General features: G+C 32.0%; 4 protein-coding genes and 1 non-coding gene across 8 annotated transcripts; 2 read left to right on the top strand and 3 right to left on the bottom strand.

The window, feature by feature from the left end:
• Positions 1–309: 309 nt before the first annotated feature.
• On the top strand, positions 310–1,817 carry LOC125051962 (short coiled-coil protein homolog). Of its 2 annotated transcripts, none has more exons than XM_047652597.1 (3): positions 310–325; positions 725–981; positions 1,079–1,817. In XM_047652597.1, exons 2-3 carry the CDS (start codon positions 726–728, stop codon positions 1,213–1,215), a joined length of 393 nt encoding a protein of 130 aa, XP_047508553.1. In that variant the 5' UTR covers positions 310–325; position 725; the 3' UTR covers positions 1,216–1,817. The 2 variants fall into 2 exon arrangements, with proteins under 2 accessions (XP_047508553.1, XP_047508552.1); XM_047652596.1 differs by lacking the exon at positions 310–325 and adding an exon at positions 526–643.
• Positions 1,818–2,833: 1,016 nt separating this feature from the next.
• Positions 2,834–10,629, top strand: LOC125051960. The gene is made up of 4 exons (XM_047652592.1): positions 2,834–3,306; positions 3,702–3,828; positions 3,992–4,167; positions 9,796–10,629. Exons 1-4 carry the CDS (start codon positions 2,941–2,943, stop codon positions 9,892–9,894), a joined length of 768 nt encoding a protein of 255 aa, XP_047508548.1. The 5' UTR covers positions 2,834–2,940; the 3' UTR covers positions 9,895–10,629.
• On the bottom strand, positions 9,639–9,710 carry Trnaq-uug. Its single transcript has one exon. It is a non-coding gene; the product is annotated as a tRNA-Gln (tRNA).
• A 224-nt stretch (positions 10,630–10,853) lies between the features above and the next one.
• LOC125051961 (transcription initiation factor TFIID subunit 12) lies at positions 10,854–12,171 on the bottom strand. 2 transcript variants are annotated; one of them, XM_047652594.1, is made up of 4 exons: positions 12,035–12,161; positions 11,782–12,003; positions 11,429–11,621; positions 10,854–11,031 (listed from the first exon to the last, which is right to left on the bottom strand). In XM_047652594.1, exons 2-4 carry the CDS (start codon positions 11,971–11,973, stop codon positions 10,904–10,906), a joined length of 513 nt encoding a protein of 170 aa, XP_047508550.1. In that variant the 5' UTR covers positions 11,974–12,003; positions 12,035–12,161; the 3' UTR covers positions 10,854–10,903. The 2 variants fall into 2 exon arrangements, with proteins under 2 accessions (XP_047508550.1, XP_047508549.1); XM_047652593.1 differs by having other exon boundaries at positions 11,782–12,171.
• A 1,036-nt stretch (positions 12,172–13,207) lies between these two features.
• On the bottom strand, positions 13,208–19,681 carry LOC125051717 (nuclear RNA export factor 2-like). 2 transcript variants are annotated; one of them, XM_047652237.1, is made up of 10 exons: positions 19,250–19,676; positions 18,813–19,143; positions 18,376–18,493; positions 18,079–18,151; positions 17,057–17,197; positions 16,125–16,323; positions 15,921–16,048; positions 15,005–15,196; positions 14,416–14,531; positions 13,208–13,404 (listed from the first exon to the last, which is right to left on the bottom strand). In XM_047652237.1, exons 1-10 carry the CDS (start codon positions 19,376–19,378, stop codon positions 13,260–13,262), a joined length of 1,572 nt encoding a protein of 523 aa, XP_047508193.1. In that variant the 5' UTR covers positions 19,379–19,676; the 3' UTR covers positions 13,208–13,259. The 2 variants fall into 2 exon arrangements, with proteins under 2 accessions (XP_047508193.1, XP_047508194.1); XM_047652238.1 differs by lacking the exon at positions 15,005–15,196 and having other exon boundaries at positions 19,250–19,681.
• Positions 19,682–24,694: the final 5,013 nt, after the last annotated feature.

The following is a 24,694-nucleotide window of genomic DNA, read 5'->3' as shown; positions in this document are numbered from 1 at the left end:
GTAACTAGGCAACACAATCTTGTCACTTATCCTAGAATTTGTTATATATTAGATATAACCTTTTTAATATTGTATGCTATTAACATGGCAATCAAATCATTTATTTTTAAAGTGACTTTCCCCCAAGAGCTGTTCTTGAATTTTCTCTTCGTAGATAGATAGGTATTTAATTTAAGGACAGTATGCACGGTTTTTAATTGATATAATTTTCATAAACCCCCATCCACACTGCACGAGGGGTCGCAAACACGAAAGTGGACGACGCGCTCGCGTGGCTCGTTGACGCTCTACTTGAGCCGGTGTTTCGAGCCATCATGTAGTACAAGTAAGTAGATGTACGAACAACTAAATAAATCGATACTGTGCGTAGCAACCACTCGTGCAGCCTCCAATCGCCATGATTGCAAGGCCGAGGACCTTGCGAGAACCTTCGGTGCCTACAATTTCTATTTTTAAATTAGTATTTGTTTCCTAGTGACTAGGAGCCAGACTAGGACCTAGTCTATGCAGTGTGCATCATAGAGTTAAAAATTAAAAGACTACCAAAATATAGTCTACTTCAATATATACTTCTAGTATGATAATATCTAATCTGTGCTTTAAAAATTTTCTGCGTATTGATTTGTTTTGATTGTGAATAAAAGTAATTCATTCTCCATTTAATAATTAATACCATTTACACTACAACTAATTTATAAAGCTTAAAGGTATTGTTATCTTGTAGGATGTCATCAATAATTCAACGAGACGACAACATTCCACTAGCTGACGATGACCCTCAAGTAATTATTAGCGATGAAGTTGATAATAATCGTTTGGACCACGGAAGGTCTATGGACTCTTTACCGAGCTCTTACACAGGATCTTCAAGTCCAGGATTGAATGGTCACCCAAGCTTTGAACCTGATTCAGGAATTGATGAACAAGAAGAAAAGGCTCGGCTCATCTCCCAAGTTTTGGAGTTACAAAATACTTTAGATGGTAAAGAAATACCATAAAGAGGATTATTGTTGTGCGTCTTAAATCCTAATATTGAATTATTGCAAAACTAACATTTGCTATCTTTAACTTGTTTCAGATTTGTCACAAAGAGTGGACTCTGTCAAAGAAGAGAATTTGAAACTGCGTTCGGAAAATCAAGTGCTAGGTCAATATATTGAAAACCTTATGTCAGCATCTTCTGTCTTTCAATCAACAACACCTGCAAAACAGTAAAATATAAATTATCTCTGAGTAAAAATAATTTTTACCAAAATTTTATAACTATTAACTGAATTTTAGGTATACTTATGTAATTTATCAAATATTTCACTCTGGAGGTATAATTATAAATAGTCTATTGCTATAGATTATTTTTGGGCACAAATAGCTTTATAATATATTGCTCAGAGGTTAGATGCTGCTTATGGATAATTATGATTACCAAGCATAACCATTTAAAGTATTTGCAATGTTTATGTGTAAATGTGCATTATAAATTACTTAGCCTATTGATGATGTTTATAATGATTGTATTTTATTTTTAAGTCTGATTTCTTTATGAAATTGAGCAATATTGGTAATTGGGTAATAATAAAATATTCTGTTGCATACATTCCAAATTGTATTTATCAGCTAGCACATAGCCAATTTAGCCAAATAACAAAGGCTTTATGATATCTCATCATAGATTTATGAAATATGTAACTGTATGATTAATATTTTAAGCTTTTAAATATAGTTATTGAAAAGTGTTCACAATACTTTATTATCATGGTTATTAGCCACTATAAATAAATTATTTATCCTGCCAACTGGTAAGTGATTTTCTGCTTGAAGTTTCTGTATCTCATTTGTTTATTTGTATAACTCATATTAATTTATGCTATATTGGTAAGAATTTTCAAGTATCTGTTTTTTATTTGTCTTCTAAATCTTGGGATTTTTTAAGCACAATCCAATTTTAAAGAATGTAATATCTTAATATTTGAAATCTCACTGAGGATCTGCTCAATTTAAAATATTAATAAAATGGCATCAAAATTACTTAGGAATATGTAATTAAATTTGAAAAGGAAATCGTTGGTTCACACTTAAAAAAAACATCACTTACTAATATAAGAAATCTCATTTTAGTTTCAAATTAACTAAAATAATAGATATAAAACTTTTATTATCTTAACACAGTAATTTTATTTATGTAGGTGAAACAAATAAGTAAATAATTAGATCATGAACTAACTTGTGTATAAAAGCTGTATTGTGATATAGATAAATAAACATTACAGATTTTTAATAGACATTTAGATCTCTGCAGAATTTTAAAAATGCTAATTTAAAATTGCTATGGTTTTGGGGAGCTTCTAGGTAGAGGTAAAAAAAATTAATTTACGATTTACATAGTTGCATTTTGTGGGCCGATTCCGAATGAAGTTAAAAGTTTGTCGAAGTGACAATTACTAAAGAGTAAAAGCAATACACAATTATTTTACATAAAAAAGTATCGAAACGTACTGTCAAGTGTCAGCGCTCATTTTAAATTACGTAATGCGTCCAAACCCCAATCTTTGGATGGGTCGATTGAAGAGTTGAATCGAATATCGATGTATTTACCTATTTCTCAACATTACTTTAATACGATCTGATTCGAAATTTGATTTATTCTACGACCACGATCCGATCTTTAAAAAGTACAGCATTGTCCGAAATCAACATCACTAACTTCCAGTCTCAGTCTGCAAAATTTCGATTTCCAAGATACTTCTTTCAAATTCCCTCATGAGAGTGTCAAGGTAGGGCCTAATTTCTCGTTACCAGGCCATAAAATTAAAAAAAAAAAAAAAAAAAATCAGCAGTAATCACTATTCACTAATCAGTTTTTAACCGACACTTCGCGTTGACGTACGCTGTTCAATTATTTGTTTTCCTTTTCTCTAGTAATCAATTATTTAATTTCTGACCATGCCAAAAAAATTGAAAGTCGTTGTGAAATCTCTATATTCTCATGAAATACGCAAAGATGTTAGTTTGGAACAATTAAAATCATTAAAACTTGAAGATGCGTGGCCTTTTATCAGGGAGGAAATTGAAACGGAGATCGGTAGCAGTCAGCTCGTCTGTATACCACATATTACAGAGGCCGATCTTTACAATGTGACATCTCTATTTGTCCCTAATGAAAAGCCTACAAATGGTAAAATGTTCACTCCTCTTGGAGAGCTTAAAATGAACATAAACACGGCCAAATCAGACCCGCATTATGTCAGCTGGTTAAATGAGAGTGATTTCCAAGATACTTCTTTCAAATTCCCTCATGAGAGTGTCAAGGTAGGGTCTAATTGTTTTTATATAAGTTACACATTTCACAACCTTTTCCAGAATTTGACCTTTGTTTGTCCCTTGTGTATTGACCCAAAATCCAAATACTTAGCCTAATTTGGCCTAAAGTAATGAGAATTGGATACCAAATTAATTGAAAGTACATAATCTAAATGGACCTGTAAATTCATTTTTAAAAACCCAAAAATCAGATTTTTGTCATTAATTTGTAATAGCTAAAGTGCACATTAGTTGCTTGTCCTATTTTTAAGACAAATATAAATTAAATAGTTTACCTTTTTGGAGATGGATTTTTTTTGTTAACTATTGATTTTTGAAATCATATAAAATTACAATAATTTTATTCCCAAAAAATATATCTCTATTTCACAACATTCTTACAGATTACCTTACAAGATGAGTCAATTAAGAATAAAGTTAGAGTTATTATGGTGGGCTTCACTAGAACAATTATTCCAAAGGATAAGGATCTTGTCAGTAACATTTACTTGGATGTTGACAAACATAAAGGTTTTTATAATTGTCAATATTTTTGTTATCACATAATTGGATTAGTCACAATTATTACCAATTTATATACTGCAAATTCTTTGTGTCCATTATATACACTAATAATAAGTGATAAAAATTGCTTAAACTTATTTTTAATTAACCTAAAAACTTATATTTTTAGATTTAAAAGGCAAGAAATCTGTGTATATGATTACAAATGTGCTCATTGCAAAAACCATTGAGTTCAGAGTGACTCGAGGTACATCTTCCAGAATTTTTCACCTTGGAAATGCATCACCATTGGTTTTCGGATTAGATGAGTTCATGATTGGTGATGATGGAAAACTAATTAGTAAAGTGAGTATTTAGGGTAAGATTTAATAGTTGTGCAAGCTGACTGCTATATGTCACAAAATCCAATGTTTTTGAATATTTATTTATTTATTTATTAATATGTGCTTATCCCTAACTTTGACCCGGAATCTAAAACATTAACACATTTGTTGTCATCAGTTCACTACTGTAACGGGCAAGTCATAAAAAAAATATGCAAAAATACTAATATAGTGGCAAAAAAATAATTATTGTTTAAATATTAAATGAAGGAAAGAAATCTTTCCAATTTGTATTGCTATATGTATTACATATATATCATATATTGATTTTGTTTCCTGGAAGCGTTCCTGCAACATGTTTTTGAAATTATAAATAGTTTTAAAATAAAAGAAACTTAACACAAAATAAAATATTGTATATAGTGACATGACTAAACAAGGTTGTTACGAGAATTGTATGATCTATATGAAACTACATAACAAACATGAATTAATAATCTCTTAGCAGGATCGGCAAGTGTGACCGTGTGTTTATGTGTCAATAGTGATAATTATATTTCTTGTTAGTAATTTGTAACACAACAGGATTATCTAATATTTTTTTAACAATCTATTATCATTTATGATAAAGTTATTAAATAATGAAATTTAATCATTGAAATCAATAACAATTCATTTTAAAAATAGTAGGTTTTACCAGCATAAAATAGGTGTTTCACAGATTACAAATAAATATTTCTTGTCAATCTAGCAAGAACATGCAAACTGCCCTAAAATACTCATTGATATGATATAATTAGGTTAAGTTATTAAATATTGCTTATTACATTTACATAAGTTATTTTGCAATAAAATTTTCTTATAAACTGATAGTGTTACATTATTACAGGAACTGAAGCCATTTGCTTATTTAACTATACATATCTAAGATAGTTTTCACATTACTTTAAGGTGCACTCCCAAGGCCAAGATAAGATAGCTCTTATGATTATACTTTTATAACCTATATGTATGCAACCTGAAATTATTATTAATACATATAAAACTGGCGATTTGTATTGGAGGAACAAAAAGTAGTTTTTTAAAATAGAATATATTTAATTAATCAATATACGTAGTCAGTCCCAAAGTTTTATCATAAATTGAAATAATGACAAAAACAAAAGTACTGATCAGTTTTTAATGAGTGATATATCAATTTATAGTTTTATTCGTATTATTCGAAATGACCTCCCTTATTTTTAATACAGGCCCTTAAGCGCCGCGGCCAGTCGTATATCGCAGCATGCACCATATTCATGTCGATTTCAGTGACTGCTTTTTTAAAAAGATGACTTCAGACTGTCCAAATTTTATGGGGTTTATGACAGACCATCCAAATTGTATAATCCAAAGGATTAAGGTCCGGACTGGAGAAGGCCAATCCTCATGTCTAATTAAGTCGATGTTTTGACGCTCAAACCAGGCTTGAGTGGTCTTGGCTTTGTGTGCAGGCGCGGAGTCCTGCTGGAGCACTGTCCCGCAAATAGCGTGCTGTGCAGGTCTTTGACAAGCTGGTCCAAAAACGTCTCTTGGTACACTTTTGCACTGGTTTTGACCCCCTTTTCGCAAAAATGAACCTCAGTTGGCCCGTAATAGGACACTCCCAACCAGACCATTACTGATTATGGATGATGTTCATGTTGCACCTACGGATCTTTATTTCCAGCTTCTTCAGAACTCCTAGCGTACACTCTATCATTCTGTTTATTGTAGGTACTTCTGTTCAATATCGAAAAAAATTTTGTCCGTCAAGAGGATATCACGGTGTCGGTTTTTCGCGTACCGCTTTAACAAAACCCGCGATCTCTTAAGACTTATTGCTTTTAGACGAGCATTAAGTACGTGCCCATTATTTTTTTTGTATGCTCGTAGACCAAGATCTTTATTTAAAACCTTTTTTACTGTTTTCCTACTGACACCCATCTGCAAAGCCATCAACTTTTCGGACAGGATTTCTTGCTGTCCGCGCCTTGATAGCTTTCAATACCTACTGCTGGTGTTCTTGGCTCTTGCGGAACGTGGCCGGCCAGTTCTTATCTTGTGCTCAACACTGGAGACTTCATTGTACCTATCAATAGTACGGTACACAAAACCAAGCGTTATATTCAAATTTTTGGCAAATTGAAAATGCACACCCACAGCGGTGCAACGCAATAACAGCTATTCGGTTTTCTTTCAATGTCCACTCCACCGTGAAAAGTTACGGAAAAACATTCAAAAATAGAATGCAATATTTTTTTTTTAAATCATATTCGAATTTAAAAATAATGTGCCAGTGACAGAACTACGTATGTGGTCCCAAAGTTTGCACTTTTGCCATCTTATAGGTAGTTCATTGATCCCTGTACTAAAAAATCGAAGACGGTTTCAACTGCCCCAGCAGAGTTGTTTTTTTACCTTGCAAGAAGTTATCCAAATTTAGTTTTTTTTAAATTCTGTTATAAATCCTTCGAGCCGTTTCTGCAGCACTGGTGCCACGGTGGAACTCTTACCCGTAAATAACGTGATATTTTATGTTTTCCAAGAAATACACGCGTAAATAGTTTTAAAAAAATGAATTTGGAATTCCTAACCATAGAGGTGGTATTTGAGGTCAAAGTGGCCAGTCGTATTGGCAAAACGTCAATTTTATAATATAAGGACTAAGGACCCAATATTTTACAGTATGTATTTGATTTTATACAATTAAGAACTGGCTGATAAATACAGTTTTTTTAGATACATTCTATATTCATTTTAATCAAACAATTATATACATATATAGTATTTTAAGCCAGTAAGTCAGCAGTTATATCAATTGTATAAATTAGTTTTGGTAATAATTTCATTTATTAAAAGTTGTAGGAACACTAAGATTTGGTTTCTGGCAATTTTCCCATGACTAATCAAAGAATGACCGTCACATTATGATGACCTATAAAATATTAGTTTGTTAATGATTGGCATGCTTCTCAAGTGATAGAATGATTTTTATTATATGTAATGTAATGAACATTCGAAGATAATTATCGTTGTTTCCTCTTGATAGTTGTAACAATAGAGGTTAATAGCGAGGGAATTAAAAGACAATTTACTTGAAGGTCAACGATAAATCATTAGGGCATTATTTACGTTCCGACGTTCCTCACTTGCCATTTGCTTTTTATACATATGAAGAAAAAAAACAATGTTATATTGTTTCCAACCAAGGCGTTTATTTCAAGATATTTCGATTGATTAAGTTATGAAAGGTCTTAACTCAGAATTCCATATCATATACGTATACCTAGTCCAGCCATGAGTTCTGTTACAAATGAAAATGCATTATTTTAAATTACGTAATGTAATATTTTTTTCGAAATGGCAACCTTTGGCTTTTATACAGGCCTTTAATCTGTTTGGCCTCGAATCTATTGATTAACGCATTGTTTCCAAGGGAAATTTCGCCACTGTTTGCTCCAAAGATTTTTTAAGAGACTCAATTTCGTTTAGAGCAGGCCATGTCCTCTAAAACTAACCATAATTTGAAGGTTTAAAGGGTTGTGGTCTAGGCTAGATGAGGGCCAGTCTTCAGCTCTTATAAAGTCCGGAACGTTGGTTTCAAGCCAGGCTTGGGTAGTTCGTGCCTTGTGACCAGGTGCAGAATCCTGCTGGAAGTCCACGGTATATTATTAAAAAGTGTATTGCTAAGAGGTTTCACAGCATGATCCAGGATTTGATACACTTTGGCTGAAGTTTTCATTCCTTTTTCACAAGAATGTAGTTGTGTGACTCCTTGATGAGACACGCCCCGCCAAACCATCACTGACCCAAGATGATGACCACGTTGTACCTTTCCGACCACTTGAGCAGATTCTTTAGATGTGTCAGCGTACACTTTATCGTTTTGCTTATTGTAGTTGTTGTTCTACAATCGTGAAAATTGTTTCATCGGTAAAGAGTATATTTCTGTGCTTTTCACAGAAGACGTTTTGATCGATCCACTCTCTTTAATTTTAAAGATTGATTTAGGGCATGTCCTGTATACCGACGATAAGCACCGAACTTCAGGTCTTGTTGATAATACGCGACAGAGTCCTAGCGGGAATCTTCATTTCTTGCGATAAGATTTTGTGCTTCCTAATGGGGTTTCGACGAATTATGGCTTTAACAGAATTAACAGCCTTTGTAGTTTGTAGCCTAACAGCACGCGGCCGCCCCGATCTTTTCCGGCCTTCGAAGTGTTGTTGTATCTGTTGGTAGTACGATATACGGATATACGGCTAATACCAAGCTTTTGAAGTGTCTGGAATATGACCGACGGCTCCACACCTACTTTGTGCAAGGCGATCACTGCAATTCTAATTTCTGTAACACCCCATTCCATATTGTAATTTGATAATGAACACTAAAAATATATGAAATGGCGCAAAATCAAAAACGTATATTTTAAAAATAATATACGTTTTCCAAATTCAAAATAATTAAAAAGTTGAAAAAAAAAGAAAAGTAGCAGTATTTATGGCCAGACTAGTTATATACATATATAATGACAGCTAGTAAAATTGGATAGAAATTGTAATAAAAATATGTATGTTCTGCCAATTTGTACGTATGTAGTTCGTAATCTAAAAACTTAGGCTTTGGTTATTTGAAAATTTTATTATATCAAGGAAAAAAAGCTACGGCATATGAAAAAATATAAATGGCCTGTCGCCTGTTAGACATTCTATAGGAACATATTACAAGATGAGACGAAGAGTGAAGAAAAAAGGGGTACCTTTATTTTATAAGGACAAATACACATTTCAAATAAATATTTTGTCGAAATACACAGTATTCAGGGCTCAAACACAAGTCGCGTCTACAAGTATACGTATATTAAACGGATACATCCTAACAAAATTATATTTGGTACTACGTTTTTCACATACCATATTAATCCAAAGGTTATTTACTTCCACATTTGAATACTAAGAACGTAAAAAATACCGAGTGACATTAATATATGTTGCAAACTAGTTGTCACGTAGAGGAAACCTATAATTCTAGTCAAGGTCACATTTGTTTATTATGAATTATATTGTTCGCAAAATAACTTAACTAATAAAATTATAATCACTTATATACGAGACATTTTAGATTGCTTAATTGAAAACTCTTTCACAGTATTTAAATGATGTTAAATAGTATATTATAAGTTGAGGTTAATAGTTGCGTTGAATACGTGCAATTTTTTGTGTGGATTTTTTAAAATCTACGGAATTATTTAATGTCTAATCTATAAAATCTTTAACTACAAAAAGTAATGTTTCATATAAAATCTGATTTTAGCAAGGTCTATTATGGCTTCTTAATTGAGGTGTGCGTTTTTTATGACTCACGTAAACGGATTACACTGCTAACTCATGTCAGTATATCAATATCAAATTAAATGTATAGAGAAACGTGACAATTTTAAGGAAATAATAAAAGAAAAATATAAAAACTTTCAGGTTCCACCGAGATTTGAACTCGGATCGCTGGATTCAAAGTCCAGAGTGCTAACCATTACACCATGGAACCGATACTAGCTCTGTCGAATTTCACTATTTGATTCTCAATTTTACTACTGTCCGTGTATACGTTTTGATTAATTTATTTTTTTCAGCAACCAGTGACAATTAAATCCAAATTTCTTCACTGGCAGAGACTCCATCCTTCAGACCAGCTGTATATTGCCGAGAAAGACGCAGAAAGTGAAGATTAAAAACAGTAATTTCTAGAATTACTAGTCTGTGTAGGCTTGCATTTTAAAATACTTTACGTATTTCGCTTTTAAAGCAATGTTTTGAAGTAGGTGGCAGTTCTCTTGCTAAAGCAATGAGGTAGATTAATTATTCAGTATTTATATTTTGTACTTAGTATGTACTTATACATACCCTAATTAATTTACTTATATTATTCATATTAGTGTAGGTAGATTGCGTGTTACTTAAATTTTATATTGAAACCCTAAATGTAATACTCTAAAAGATGTGACTTTGTTTATCAAATATTTACTTATTATTTCTTCATTTGACATCACAATTCATAACAAATTGAACTGAAACATTAATGTACTAATTAGGAAATTGTGTTATTAACTGCACAGCACTAATTTAATATTAATAGAACAGCAATAAAAGTTTTTTTGGGTATCTGATTAATGAGCCCTTACACTACAGTATTACATATTATGCAACTAATTTAAAAATGAAGATTTTGATTATTATAATTCTTTGTATCTTATTTATGTAATTTAGGATTATTCACAATTTAAATGTAAGCTAATATTAATTGGTAAAAGTGAAAATTTAAATCCGTTTTAAACATTCCTTAATGCTGGCATTATTTGCGATCATTTCTAACCACTGATCAGTTTGTGATACTTAAGTACTTAACATTTTTGTGTAATAGGTATATAATTAAACAGTATTTAAATAAATTGTGTGTTTAAATAAAATATGATTTGTTTCTTTTATTGCTTTTTTTGAAGCATATATTTTTATTTAAATGGTGATTCAGTCTATGATGCATTCATTTAAAACTTTCTCTAGCATAGGTAACTGGTAACTCTGATGAGGCTATTAAACCCGTTTCTAAAGGAATAGATTATTAGCTTAAACAGGTTTGTTTATCATTTGGAATAAGTACCCAATATATTGGGTTCCTATAGAAAAAAACAGATTGGAATTAATATGTAGTAATTTATTATCTAAAGTATAAAACCTAATTATCTAGTATTTCTTAATTGTTTTTCTAATAAGGGCCATTCTCTGTTTATGTGCTTCTGTTACTGGTGCCCTCTTGTAGGGTCTCAGCTCATCATTGCCAAAGCCGGGTATCCACATATTCCATTGTCTCTCTGAAAATAATAGACATATTATGTAGTTATGAAATCACTTTTTCACAAACTATAGAGCCATGAAAAATCCAATTCTGGATTCCACTGGATTATTTTCACTCTTGTACCGATCAGCTTACAATAGATAGAGCTCATTTTAAAGGGCAATTAACATAAAAAAATCTACACAATTATTACGAGGATTTATATGCATTAAGATTATTTTGCATACATTAGACAGTACCACCATAATAAAAACATAAAAATATATTTTTAGAGCCATTTATAATTTACGTTAAATATCGTTGTTAAATATTATGTTCAAATCAAACCCAGACTTGCAGTCAACTTGCTTTAAATTAACTAAAAAACAATAATAAATTCATGTCTATTACAAAATAAAAGATTCTTATGTCACCTAAATGTAACTGAACATCTTTTAGCTCCACTGTTGGAGCATGTCTATGTTTAGCAAGTGAACATGCAGCATTTAGTGTAGTGTCAATAAAGTCATCAGCTAACTGCAGCAACATCTCCTCCACCTCTTCATCTAGTTGTACAGTTGGGTCCACTTCTCTTACTAATTCTTGTAATCTGGGTCTGCTTAAGAGCTAAAATTAAATATCATTTGTCAGATCTAAATTAATGCTTTATAATGTTTCATATTAAAAGATTTATTGTGAATTGCAATATATCATGCTAATCAACAGAACTTGATTTGATTCTACACTAATGCTTGATTGACGATAAGAAGATGTACAGCCTTTTTACCTGTGTTGTTTGATCACCAGATCCTTGATTGGTTTTTGCAGATACTTGTGTTTGGCCCATTGGACTATGCTGCGATGGAGAGCCCTGCATTGACGATGTTTGTAATTGTGGACTTTGAAGTGGATTATTCACATATTGTATAGTTCCTGGAGTCATACCCCCAATTGTAGGCATATTTCCCCCTTGCGACATTTACACCTAGTTTACACAATTTAATTAATACTAAGAGATCAAAGAATTCACTAAAGGCACAGAGTTATTAATTGTTATTTAAAAGTAAATTTCTTAATTGTTTTGTTTGTAAAACAAATACCACACAATTTGTTAAACCACAATTTGTACTTTATTATGAAAAAAACAGCTGCACTCTGTAGACGTGATAGTTAGACGTCATTGTCAAAACATCAACTTTTTTTTTTTGGAGTTTATGGCCTGGTATCTAGACCTTTAGGCCAAACATCAACGGTTAACCGAACTTTAACACGATTACCAGAGAATAGAAAAAAAATAATTTGCGATAGGCATCACCACTATTTTTATTGACTAACACTAATTTTGGTCATGTTTTGTCTCAAGTCCCATCCCTGTAGAGTGTAGAAGGATAATGAGTATTGTTGCTGTTGCAATAATAATTCACTCATTGGTCTAGTGGTTAGTACCCCTGACTGCGAATCCATGGGTCCCGGGTTCGATCCCCGGCTGAGACGAACATCGATGTGATGAGCATTTGGTGTTGTGCTTAGGTCTTGGGTGTTTAAATATGTATTTATATGTCTATCTATCTATAATATGTATGTATATCCGTTGCCTAGTACCCATAACACAAGCTTCACCAGCTTAGCATGGGAGTAGGTCAATTGGTGTGAATTGTCTTAAAAAAAAAATAGCATTTGTGAAAGTGGTTAAAAGTGGTAAGATCTAAAAAAAGTCCTAAAACTTACATAGACAATACATATTTTTATAGATTCAGTAATCATTTCGTATAGAACAGTGTTGGCCTCGTGGCTTCAGCGTGCGACTCTCATCCCAGAGGTCGTAGGTTCCATTCCCGGCTGTGCCAAAAAGTCGAGGGCGTGCGTCAGGCACAGAAGGCTGATCACCTACTTGCCTAGTAAATTAACAAATGATCATGAAACAGATACAGAAATCCGAGGCCCAGACCTAAAAAGGTTGTAGTGCCATTGATTTATTTTTTATCATTTCGTATGCCCCGTGCGAGACGTCATATGTCAATACCTCTACCCGTTAAACTATTTACGTAAGGTGCGTTTGTGGAGATATTGCATCTTTACATGCGTAAGTAGGCCTGTGGTAGCCATTAATTGCAAAGTGTAGATTTACGAAACAGGTCAACGATGTTAGCTTCAAATACCTGGGAATCTAATCGAACACTTAAATTTTCTAGATATAAAATGATAGACAAAACAAATGATCATATTGTATTTTATGATTAAATAAAATGTATACAGTTTCAATCGTTATGATTCTGCATCAGAATCCATCGATACTTCGGACAGGTCGTCTTCTCCTCTAAACATGTCTGGAGGTATACTAGCTAATCTATAATCGTCACAGAACTCTTTCAAAGCGGCGTGTATATCCCAATCATGTTGTTTTAGGCGCCTGTAAAAATTTACAAACATGTTATTTGAAGTTAGCCATGCAATTTTTACGAGTTAAATGGGTTTTTGAAAGGTAACAAGCGCAGTTTACACGTCCTTCTTGACTTTTTGTACCTTCGAAACCGAATATATTTGAAAATGAAAAGCATTCATTGACAAATTCATAGATTATAAATGCATAGCCATGATAGAGCCTAAGAACATTGTGGAATATTGTATCGACAAATTGTTAAACGTATCAATGTTATTGCACATCAACACTCTCAACGAGGAGAAGCGAGCGCGAGAGTATGGACGGTACACTCCACCTCTCCGCTTTTTATCAAAGAAAAAGCTTAAATGAAATTATATTTGTACCGGCGTGACATGTTATTTTATTTGAGATATAAACGCAAAGCATTATAATATTGGTACATAAAGTAGCTATCATTTTAATCACGTCCATCTTGTCGAGCGAGAGTGTGGATACCACTCGTGCCACCTCGACTCGGCAATATTAGTGCCAAGACGCCTCGCGAGAGTTTGGAGCCTTTAGATACTATCATATGTGTTCATTCGAAGTTATTACTTAATTTTTTAATTGTATAATTAAAATAAGATCATATTAGCGGACAAATTATTAAAAATTGAGTCTATGGGATAATCGCATTTAATAAAAATGATAACGTGAGCCCTGTGAATCGGACCTCTGGCTTAGTAACCGATTTTTTTTTTTTTAAAGACAATTCACACCAATTGACCTAGTCCCATGCTAAGCTGGTGAAGCTTGTGTTATGGGTACTAGGCAACGGATATACATACATATTATAGATAGATATACATATAAATACATATTTAAACACCCAAGACCTAAGAACAACACCAAATGCTCATCACATCGATGTTCGCCTCAGCCGGGGATCGAACCCGGGACCCATGGATTCGCAGTCAGGGGTACTAACCACTAGACCAATGAGTCGTCGAAATTGTATTGTAAAGTGCGTTGTTTGGGAAAATTGCAATTCTTGTTTACCTCTCGACCTCATCTCTCTTTAATTGCGTGTAGTGGGTGAACACTCGACACACCACTTCGCGCTCCTCCGGTTCCGGGTCGATGAGAGTCAGCTGATTTTCGTTTCTTACCGGTGTCTGCAGAACATTTAATTGCCTTTTTAATTATATATTTTTACATCTGATGGTAATGTTCCGAATGAATTTTTGTAGTATATTATATCTACACTAGTGGACCCGACAGACGTTGTCCTGCATGATATTTCAAGCGATTAGTAAAGCAAAGTATGAAAGCCTGGCGGGCTGATTTGTGAATCTAAACCATTCCCTGATCCCCTTGAACACACACAAAAAATTTCATCAAAATCGGTCCAGTCGTTTGAGAGAAGTTCAGTGACATACACACTCACAGAAGAATTATATATATAAAGATAAACAAAAAAGCTATGGCCTTAAAGCTTGTGTGATTTCAAATTGAATCTGAGTAGTGTCTGAACTGAAGTTGCAATAAATATAAGATAAATCAAAAACATATGGTGTATTTTACATTATGTATGCCAACATAAAAGTAGTAGGAACATTATTGTAATTAAAATGTTTTCTTTCTCCACCTTGAAACTGTTGTCGGCCATCTCCTTAGTTGCAAATGTGTAAGTAAAGATTTCTCTATGAATAAAATGTGTTGCTGTGGTACCCTCTGTATGAATGTTAATCATAAATGTTCTTCGGAAAAACATAATTCTTTCATAATCAGCAAGCTTCTCCTTGTATACCCCTTCTATTACCAGATTCAGATTTTTTCTCTAGAACAAAATGTTATACAAATTAGCTTATGATTTTGTCTATGGCCTAGATTCCAAATTCTTGCAGAAATACTTATCGTGTTGCGTTTCCGTACTGGTGATGATATTGTTAATTAATCTATGAAAATCACAAATATATACCTAACATATCACTCACGTTAACTACCAAGATTAGGTGACACCGCAAATAAAATACCAAGAATCTTCATTTAAGTTAGAGCATGTTTTTATTGACTTACATATCTATATATATAAAAATGAAACCCGTTTTCCGTTGTCACGACATAACATGAAAACGGCTTGACCGATTTGTCTGATTCTTTTTTATAATATTCCTTGAAGTACGAGGATGGTTCTTACGGAGAGAAAAATTTAAAAAAAATGAGTGAAAAAGTCTAAAAACAACACTTTTCTATATTCCCATACAAAATATTCGTAATAATATTTAAAGGCAATTTGAACTTTAATACCATATCATAAAGTTCAAGTGTTAGTGGAGGGGTACCGGGAAGGTAAATTTTATTTTTTGACATAATGTATTTGTTGTATTATCAACTTCCTTTTTTTTATCTAACTAGCTAGACCGGTGTCCCGAATAGCAGAAAAAGTATTAAAAAAAAATAAAGAATCGACTGTTAGGCGGTACGATGTTCGCCAGGCCAGCTAGTTAACTCTAATTAGATAAGCAATTCTTATAAAGGCAGGTTGATAAGTATGGACTTACACTATGACCGAGTACATCGACGGTAAACGTACTCCGATCGTGGACTGTGGGGGGTAAAGAACTGAGCATTGACACAATATTTTCCCGCCCTTCAATATATGTTCCTTTACTGTGGACTATTTCTGATCCTGAAAAAAAAAATAGTTAATCGGCGCGCTCAGTTGACATGGTCATGGACTTTTAAGCCGCATTAAATAATATTACCTGGAAAATGGCAATTAATTGTAAATAGAGCAGCTTCGTCGTAGAAGTTAGCAAGATTTGACCGCAAATTAGAGTCATAATGTGAAAAGTAGAGACAAACGAATTTTTCAACCACCATATTTGTTTTCAGTTTTATAGTTCTGATGAATGTTTTGAAGAATGGCATCATTATTCCATGATTGTTAATTTTAATGCCATCCTGAAATCATTCATTTGTAAGCTATGGCAACTTATAATCCAAATACTTTTGATAATTCATAAATGGTTTTTCCGTGATATGAACAAATCCTTTGATTGTTAAAATTGTTTCACTTGCCAACCTTTTAATCTCATCTAGATTCTTCTGGTTTATTACCTAACACTATAAAATGGTCAAATATTACATAGATTAAAAAGTTGGAATAATCCTTCACTGACTGTAATTTTTTTAAAATAATAATTTCAATTAATTTTAAGTGAAAGTTGACAATGTTACACATAATATCAAAATTTATGGAGAGTGTAAGTGTATATCTTATCTTAATATATATAAATTACGTGTCACGTTGTTTGTCCGCGATGGACTCCTAAACTACTGAACCGATATCAATCAAATTTGCACACCGTGTGTAGTTTGATCCAACTTAAAAGATAGGATAGCTTACATCTCAATTTATACCTGCATTATTATTTTATTGCAAAATATTTGTTTATTATTTGATAGTCACAATTCTAACAGATGGCGCTGTGTTGAAAGTACCGACGTTTCACATAAGCTACAATTTAATGGCATAACCACCAAAAAAGCATGATGGTCCCCATGGCTCGTGTTCTCCTACCGTTTCCCTTGAATAGTTTGCTACTATGTAATATAACAAAAACCACAGCAACGCTTGGCCGGTCTGCTAGTAATTTATAAAATATTTTCTTTTACAATGAATCATATTTTTTACCAATTCAGTTAACCTAGGGAATTTCATAGATATCTTCCTAATATAGCTTGATACATCTAATTCCGTACACAGAGGGTTTCCTTCCACCCATAGTTTTTCAATTTTACTGCTTACTCTTTGTAGTTCTTCCAGCGAAGGTATCTACAAGAAAATACAAATAATATTGTAACTCTACGTTCTTTATGGCTTTATTAGTTAGTAAATTAAAAATGCATGTAAAAATATATAGTCCAATCCATCTGACGTCTGGCATAAAATTTAGAAGTACTACAACATTGTTATTCATTATATAATCAGTTTAAAATACATACTTATTATTTTTATAAAATTAAGTTAATGGAAATGGGCAGGAGGTTTCCTGATGTTCAGTGATATGACTCGCTCAGCCAGAGTTGGTATGTTTAATAAAGTACCAAGTAAAGAAACAGGCAATAAGAAAACCACAATTAGACCTATGGGGTAAGAACTCAGTAATATTTATTGCCACCAGTGTTACCAGAAACTGTCGCTGCACCAAATGGGTTGGTTAGTAATAAAAATAATAAAATAAATACAAAAACATAGTGCACATATATAAAGGTGCGTACACACTATATAACATAACATGTTATACAACATGTTTCAGATAATGTGGACACTGAATGTTATAAAACATGTTATAATAACATGTTATTGATATGTATGCTAGGACGAACCCAGCATCTAGGTTTTTTTTGTTTTTCTTTTGTTATTTAAAATGGTTATCTAACATTGTTATATTGCATTGTTATTCTAATGTGTACAGTATTGTTTTATGTTATAATGTTGAATAACAAGGTTACATAATGTGGATGTGTTATAAAACACAAGTTATATAATATGTTACATAGTCTGTATGCACCCTAATAAGTGACTAATCCAACCAACTTATACAAAGACCTAAAGGCAACCCTAACACTAACCTAGTAGGAACTACCCTCTAACAAAAAAAATTTTTAGCCTTGTATTTTATTCAAAATTAAATAAAGATAAATAAAACTTACTTGGTTATAACTTAAATCAACACCAACAAGGTCTCCTTTAATGAAAAAGTTAAGGATTTCTAGGGGCACCTGACTGAAAAAATACAAGGTACATTTGTTTTTGTTTTAGCATAAAAAGCTATAAGTTAGATAATTTATTGTAAATAAATACTACATACTGAAAAAGGTTTCTGACAAAATTGTTTTGAGTTAGTAGAAATTTAGTATTAAAACTTTTTTTTTTGTTTCAGAGGAAAATATTCATGATAAAATTGCTAGTGCATATTCTCATTCTTTCACATTACTATAATAACTTACCTTAAATTATTGTGACTCAAATTTAAATATTTTGTTTCCTTTCCTATTCTTAGCATTAGTATCTTGAATTGTGACAGCAATGAAAGTTTATAAAAATCAATTTTCTTATCCACAAACTCTAAAAAGAGAAAAAAAAATAGATATGTATAATTAAATAACATTTTAGTAAAATAATAGTTTTTTTACATTATTCATTAACAGATGATCAAAATTATCTATATTGAGTTTATATAAATGATTGTGCTTTTTAATGGCTGTTAGAGAATCTAATGGTTAAAAATATGGTACCTTAAAATTCATAAGCATACTATAAGTCTCAAGCGGATCTATTTCTCCTTATAACTTTCAAACAAATAAACATACAGTAATTTATTGAAGATTATATACCTAGTAACCAAGTAGTTACTGAAAATTACCAGTACAAATCAGGAAATTACCTTTATCATTACAGAAGTTAGATAAATTAAGCTCAAAATTAATCCCAAATCTTGAATTAACAACATTTCTTACTATATCTTCCAGAGATACTTGGTAGTCAAACAATTCCATTGAAGATTTGTCATTTAAAAGTATATCTATACTACACATGTTTCTCACATATGGAAATAGGAAGTCCACCTTTATAATTTTTAATACAAAACTTAAACTGCTAGTGTAAAATGTTGTGATTCCATTCTGTGTTACAAAGTTAACAGGGATGAATGTAACAGAAAAGAAACCACTTATAGCTTCATACAGATTCACCTCATCATCGGTCCAATTATGTAGCTGAAATTATATTTTCTTTTTTAAATACATATATACCTTCAATTTTTCTGTAATCAAAAAGCCAAAATGATGTAAGATATAAAATAATAAATAAAAATATAATTACCATTATTTTATGAAAACTGTATTTACAAACATCATCATCTGTTGATAAACATGTTTCCAAATAATCAATTACGCTTGTTGAGATAGTAACTCTATTTAAAAGGAATTTTTTGAACTTTATTTCTGCCATATTTAATCTTTGACTATAAGATGTTATTAATTCATAGAGTGCTTACACAAGCTTATACAAGCCATACAAATTACAAGCAGTAACATTTGTTACTAATATTTATTTGTTACATTTATTATAAATGCAATTCCCAGTATATATTATTTCTCTATAAAGTATAATGCAATTTGCAAATGCTAGGAGTTCTCAATTTTCATAGTTCATAGTCTACAAAATAGAATACAATCAAATGTCTAGTGTCTACAGACTACACTTTTTTTTTTATGGCTCTGGCACGATTTGTGCATTAGCCAGCGTCAAGTATAGAATTTTTTTATAATTCGTGCTTGTCTTTAGAAATTCGACCGTGTCTTTCCATGTACGGTTTAGGCACTCGCGCGGTACCGCACAACCCTCCCAAAGGCCGAGAACAAATTTAAATTAAATTAAAACTTGCCCTCGAACCGGGAATCGAACCCGGTAGCTGCCGCCTGCCACTGAATAAAACCGCTAGGCTATGAGGCCCAGGGTTCACAACCTGAAGCCAGGCAGTTATCGTACCAGGGCCGTAAAATTATCGTATATGTGATCCATATACGATAAATTATCGTACAGTCAGGAAAATGACTAAAAATACTTTAAAAATCATATGAAACGTGAAAATAAAATGTTGCAAACGATTTATAGTTTAAATCTTGTAAACTTGTGTTTTTCAAATTGAAAAAAATTATACTTAAAAAAGAATAAACTTAATTCAATCTCTTCCGTCAAAGAGGAACAAAAATACGCAATATTTTCTCGTTGAACAATACGGTGTTCGCTCTAAGTGATATACCTATTGTCCGTAAACATCGCATATTATTTTTATCACTTAAAATTCGTTAGGTATTAAAATGTTATCGAAGATTTCCAAATCTGCGTCACCATACAAATCGTGAATTTTTTGGCTGTGCATTCTGATGCGTTTTTGTGTTTGTACATTAACGCTTTGTTCATCTGCTGTAGTTGCCTTGTGACAGCATAAGTTCCTAGTAGAAAAATAAGCCAATAGATGGCACTGACACTAAAAACTGTAATTGTTATTGGGCTATCTCTGTAATCATCAAATTTTTTATCAGACTGGAAATTATCGTAAAATCTGCGTACGATAGTCATGTACCATCGTACATCGTACGTTGTTATGAAATTATCGCAAATGTACGATAATTATCGTACGGTTGTGAACCCTGATGAGGCCCCCAGACTACACTTTATATTTCTAAAATCAATTCGGACCACAGACTAAGTAGGGAAAGAGTATAAGAATAATTGTTGTTTAATAAACAGATGGGCTACTCTATTCCCTAACACGGGGTAATAATAAAGTAGGGAGTAGACAAGCCAATGACCAATCTCGTCTAACGACTTGACAAAACTTTAAATTCGTGTTTGTCGTTTATGAAAATTAAATGGTCTTATAACGTAGACGGACTATGGTATAGACCAGACATCAGCATACAGCGTGTGAGATAGCGAATGATTGACCAAACTTCATAATGTTTATCTATATGCCACTAATATTGCCATGAGAAAAATTTTCCCTATTTTTTAACATCATTAACGGAGATTTTAGAGAACACTTAATAAAGAAACAGCTTAAATTAAATTACATATATTTATACCGGCATGATATGATATTTTTTACTTATAATTGTGACGAAAGATATTATATTTCTTGCTAGGCACATAAAGGAGCTAACGCAGTCATTCCAATCAAGTTTTTCACAATACATTTTGACATGTGTTGTAAACCTTTGTATTTAATTGTATTACAAAGACATAGGGTCTTTGTGGCACAGTTTTTTTTTAATATAAAGCGCTTCAATACGGAAAAAGTTGCCTATACTTGTATTGTTATATATATATACAACTATATATATATATATCTTGTATTCGATGGAAGTTGGAAACTTTATTAAAATAAATAATCGAATATTTAAATTAAAAAAAAAACACTCAAAACCACCACAGGGGCAAACACAGATCATACGGGAACATAATGAATGGTAACAACTAACAGAATGTCAGAGATGCATTGCTATTTGCTGTTGACAATTGACACTTCTCGCGAATTAAGCAGATGGCGGATGGACGAAAGCCGATTAGTTGATTTTAAAATTTAATTGTATTCACTATTTACGATCTTACCCATTGAAACTAAGTTTATTTAACATTAACACTAACTGTTGTTTCTATCATAATTGCAATATGAATACTGTAATACTTCGTGTATGCAAAATATTACTTTTCTTTGTAATTTTTATGGGTTTTATTGAACATGTTGTCATTGCTAGTAGCCCTAAAAAATTACAAATTGGTGTTAAAAAGCGACCTGCCGAATGTCCTACGAAAAGTAAGAAAGGAGATTTACTTCACATGCATTACACGGTTAGAAGTATTTTGTTTATTTCTCAAGCAAAAAAATGCGTAAGTGTTTTGATTAATCCTCATTACTCTTGGCTTACTTTTGTTTTCAGGGTACCCTTGATGATGGTACAGAATTTGATAGTTCAATACCAAGAGGAAATCCTCTAACATTTACACTGGGGGCTGGACAAGTCATAAAAGGATGGGATCAGGGATTGATAGGCATGTGTGAGGGAGAACAACGCAAACTAGTAATTCCATCAGAGCTTGCCTATGGAGAGGCTGGTGCTCCACCTAAAATTCCAAAATCAGCAACACTTACATTCCATGTTGATTTAGTAAAAATTGAAAGAAAGGATGAGCTTTAATTTCTTTTTTTACATACTTATAAGTTACATTAATTATAATTTACAATCTTGTAAAAAGTCTTTCATTTAAATATTCAGATTGTGCTTCTATTGTATTGTATTTTTTATTATGATTTTAATTATAAGAAATAATTGATGATGAAAAAAAATAAATAAAATAATAACCTATTTTTACAGTGCATTGTTATACAGTAGATTTATTTTAAACTTGAAGTATAAAGCCATTTTGATATCAAAAATATTTTTATTTTCAAAATAAAGTTACCAAACAAGGTAATATTGTAACAGTAGTGCATCATCATGCTGAAATTAAATACTTTCTCAAGAGCAGCAATTACATCTGTTTTTGAAAATTTAATGTAAATAAAGTGTTACTATTAATATAAATTATACATACTATGAAACGTTATTGACATAATATAAAAAATAAATAAATATTTTTAATTACAGATTTATATTGCTCAAGTTATATATAACTAAAGGAAATAAGTTAAAATTAATAGTTTCCAATATTGTTTTTCCAAGACATTGTCATTGCAAAAACTATGAAACTACAATTATAATTTGCATTTCAATTCCTGATTTATACCTTTTTCTATGTAATTAATTCTAGAACATCTTTATATTTTCCAAATATGATTACTTTCCTATCTGGCAAATACTAGTCTCTAATTCATGTATAGAGAAATGTAGTCTTCCTAGTCAGGCATGTTGGGCATAGTTACTTAAAGCTAACAAAACCTAAGCAGTAGCTCTTCTCCAATGCTGAAACGTCGCGACATCACATTTACCTTTAAATTTGAGTCGTCTGTGGCCTATTTTTCCTCTACTAATAGAAAATCTGTTTAGTATAATTTATACCTGGCTTTAAGGAAATGTTTATAATTTACAGCTTTCCTTACAAATTTATTTTGGCATGTGGTCTGACCCGTTCTTACTAATAAAATCCCTATTTCTAAAGAAAAAGGTTTATTTTTATATCGCAATAGGTACTTTCAGCCTTGCCTGATGCCTCTACTGACAAAAAAACCATCACTGTTCCTGTTGACTGTTGTGACCTGTGACCAGGGTTCACAACCTGAAGCCAGGCAGTTATCGTACCAGAGCCGTAAAATTATCGTATATGTGATACATATACGATAAATTATCGTACAGTCAGGAAAATGACTAAAAATACTTTAAAAATCATATGAAACGTGAAAATAAAATGTTGCAAACGATTTATAGTTTAAATCTTGTAAACTTGTGTTTTTCAAATTGAAAAAATAATACTTAAAAAAAAATAAACTTAATTCAATCTCTTCCGTCAAAGAGGAACAAAAATACGCAATATTTTCTCGTTGAACAATATGGTGTTCGCTCTAAGTGTCCTGTAACCTATTGTCCGTAAACATCGCATATTATTTTTATCACTTAAAATTCGTTAGGTATTAAAATGTTATCGAAGACTTCCAAATCTGCGTCACCATACAAATCGTGAATTTTTTGGCTGTGCATTCTGATGCGTTTTTGTGTTTGTACATTAACGCTTTGTTCATCTGCTGTAGTTGCCTTGTGACAGCATAAGTTCCTAATAGAAAAATAAGCCAATAGATGGCACTGACACTAAAAACTGTAATTGTTATTGGGCTATCTCTGTAATCATCAAATTTTTTATCAGAGTTCAGACTGGAAATTATCGTAAAATCTGCGTACGATAGTCATGTACCATCGTACGTCGTACGTAGTTATGAAATTATCGCAAATGTACGATAATTATCGTACGGTTGTGAACCCTGCCTGTGACTTGTGAGTGTTGAGTGTTGACTGTTGTATGACTTGGTGTCAGTGATGCCAACTTGGGGGTTTTCCCCCCAAATTTAGGGGAATCAAGATGTCAAGGGATTTTTTAGGTGGTAGATTTATTTAGGAAGGGGTTTTTAGGGATTACTTATTCAAGATTTAAAATAAAACTCACGTTTCCATACAATTTATATTATCCTCGAACCCTAACCAATTTAAGCAAATATAAGCTCCTAGGCTCGTGGCTCTCTCTTGGTACATCAACGGTTAGAAAAGAACAAAAAGCTCTTAAAATAATGTATGAAAAGTAATTAGGACTAACTAAATTTAAATAAATAAAAGTTAAGAAATATAATAATTAATACCCAGACCAAACATTTAGGTCATTAAGTAAAGTAACTAATATGTAAAATGCACCCACATAACATTTAAACTACATGAAAGTATTTTTAGGCAACAGCCATTTAAACAATTTGAAAGTATTTTAAATTGATTTTTGAAATAACCTCTCAGACCGAGTGTACATAAAACAATTTTGGGGTTTATAGTAGGGATGATCGATGTCATAATTGAAAGCCAAACATAGGGATGATCGATGTTAGAAAAACATCGATATTGACATCGATGACATAATCGAAAGCCCAAAATCGATGATTTTTGCATTAATAATTGACAAAGAAATAAAATACAGTGATATGGTTCGAAATTTATTAAGAAACGGAACAAATTATTACATATTCCGATAATTTTATCAACTGACTGAATGAAAAGTAATTTTGAT

Source organism: Pieris napi, chromosome 8 (assembly GCF_905475465.1).
Source record: "Pieris napi chromosome 8, ilPieNapi1.2, whole genome shotgun sequence".
Lineage (NCBI taxonomy): Eukaryota > Metazoa > Arthropoda > Insecta > Lepidoptera > Pieridae > Pieris > Pieris napi.
The sequence above is the reverse complement of the archived record's forward strand: the minus strand, read 5'-3'. Positions and strand labels throughout refer to the sequence as shown.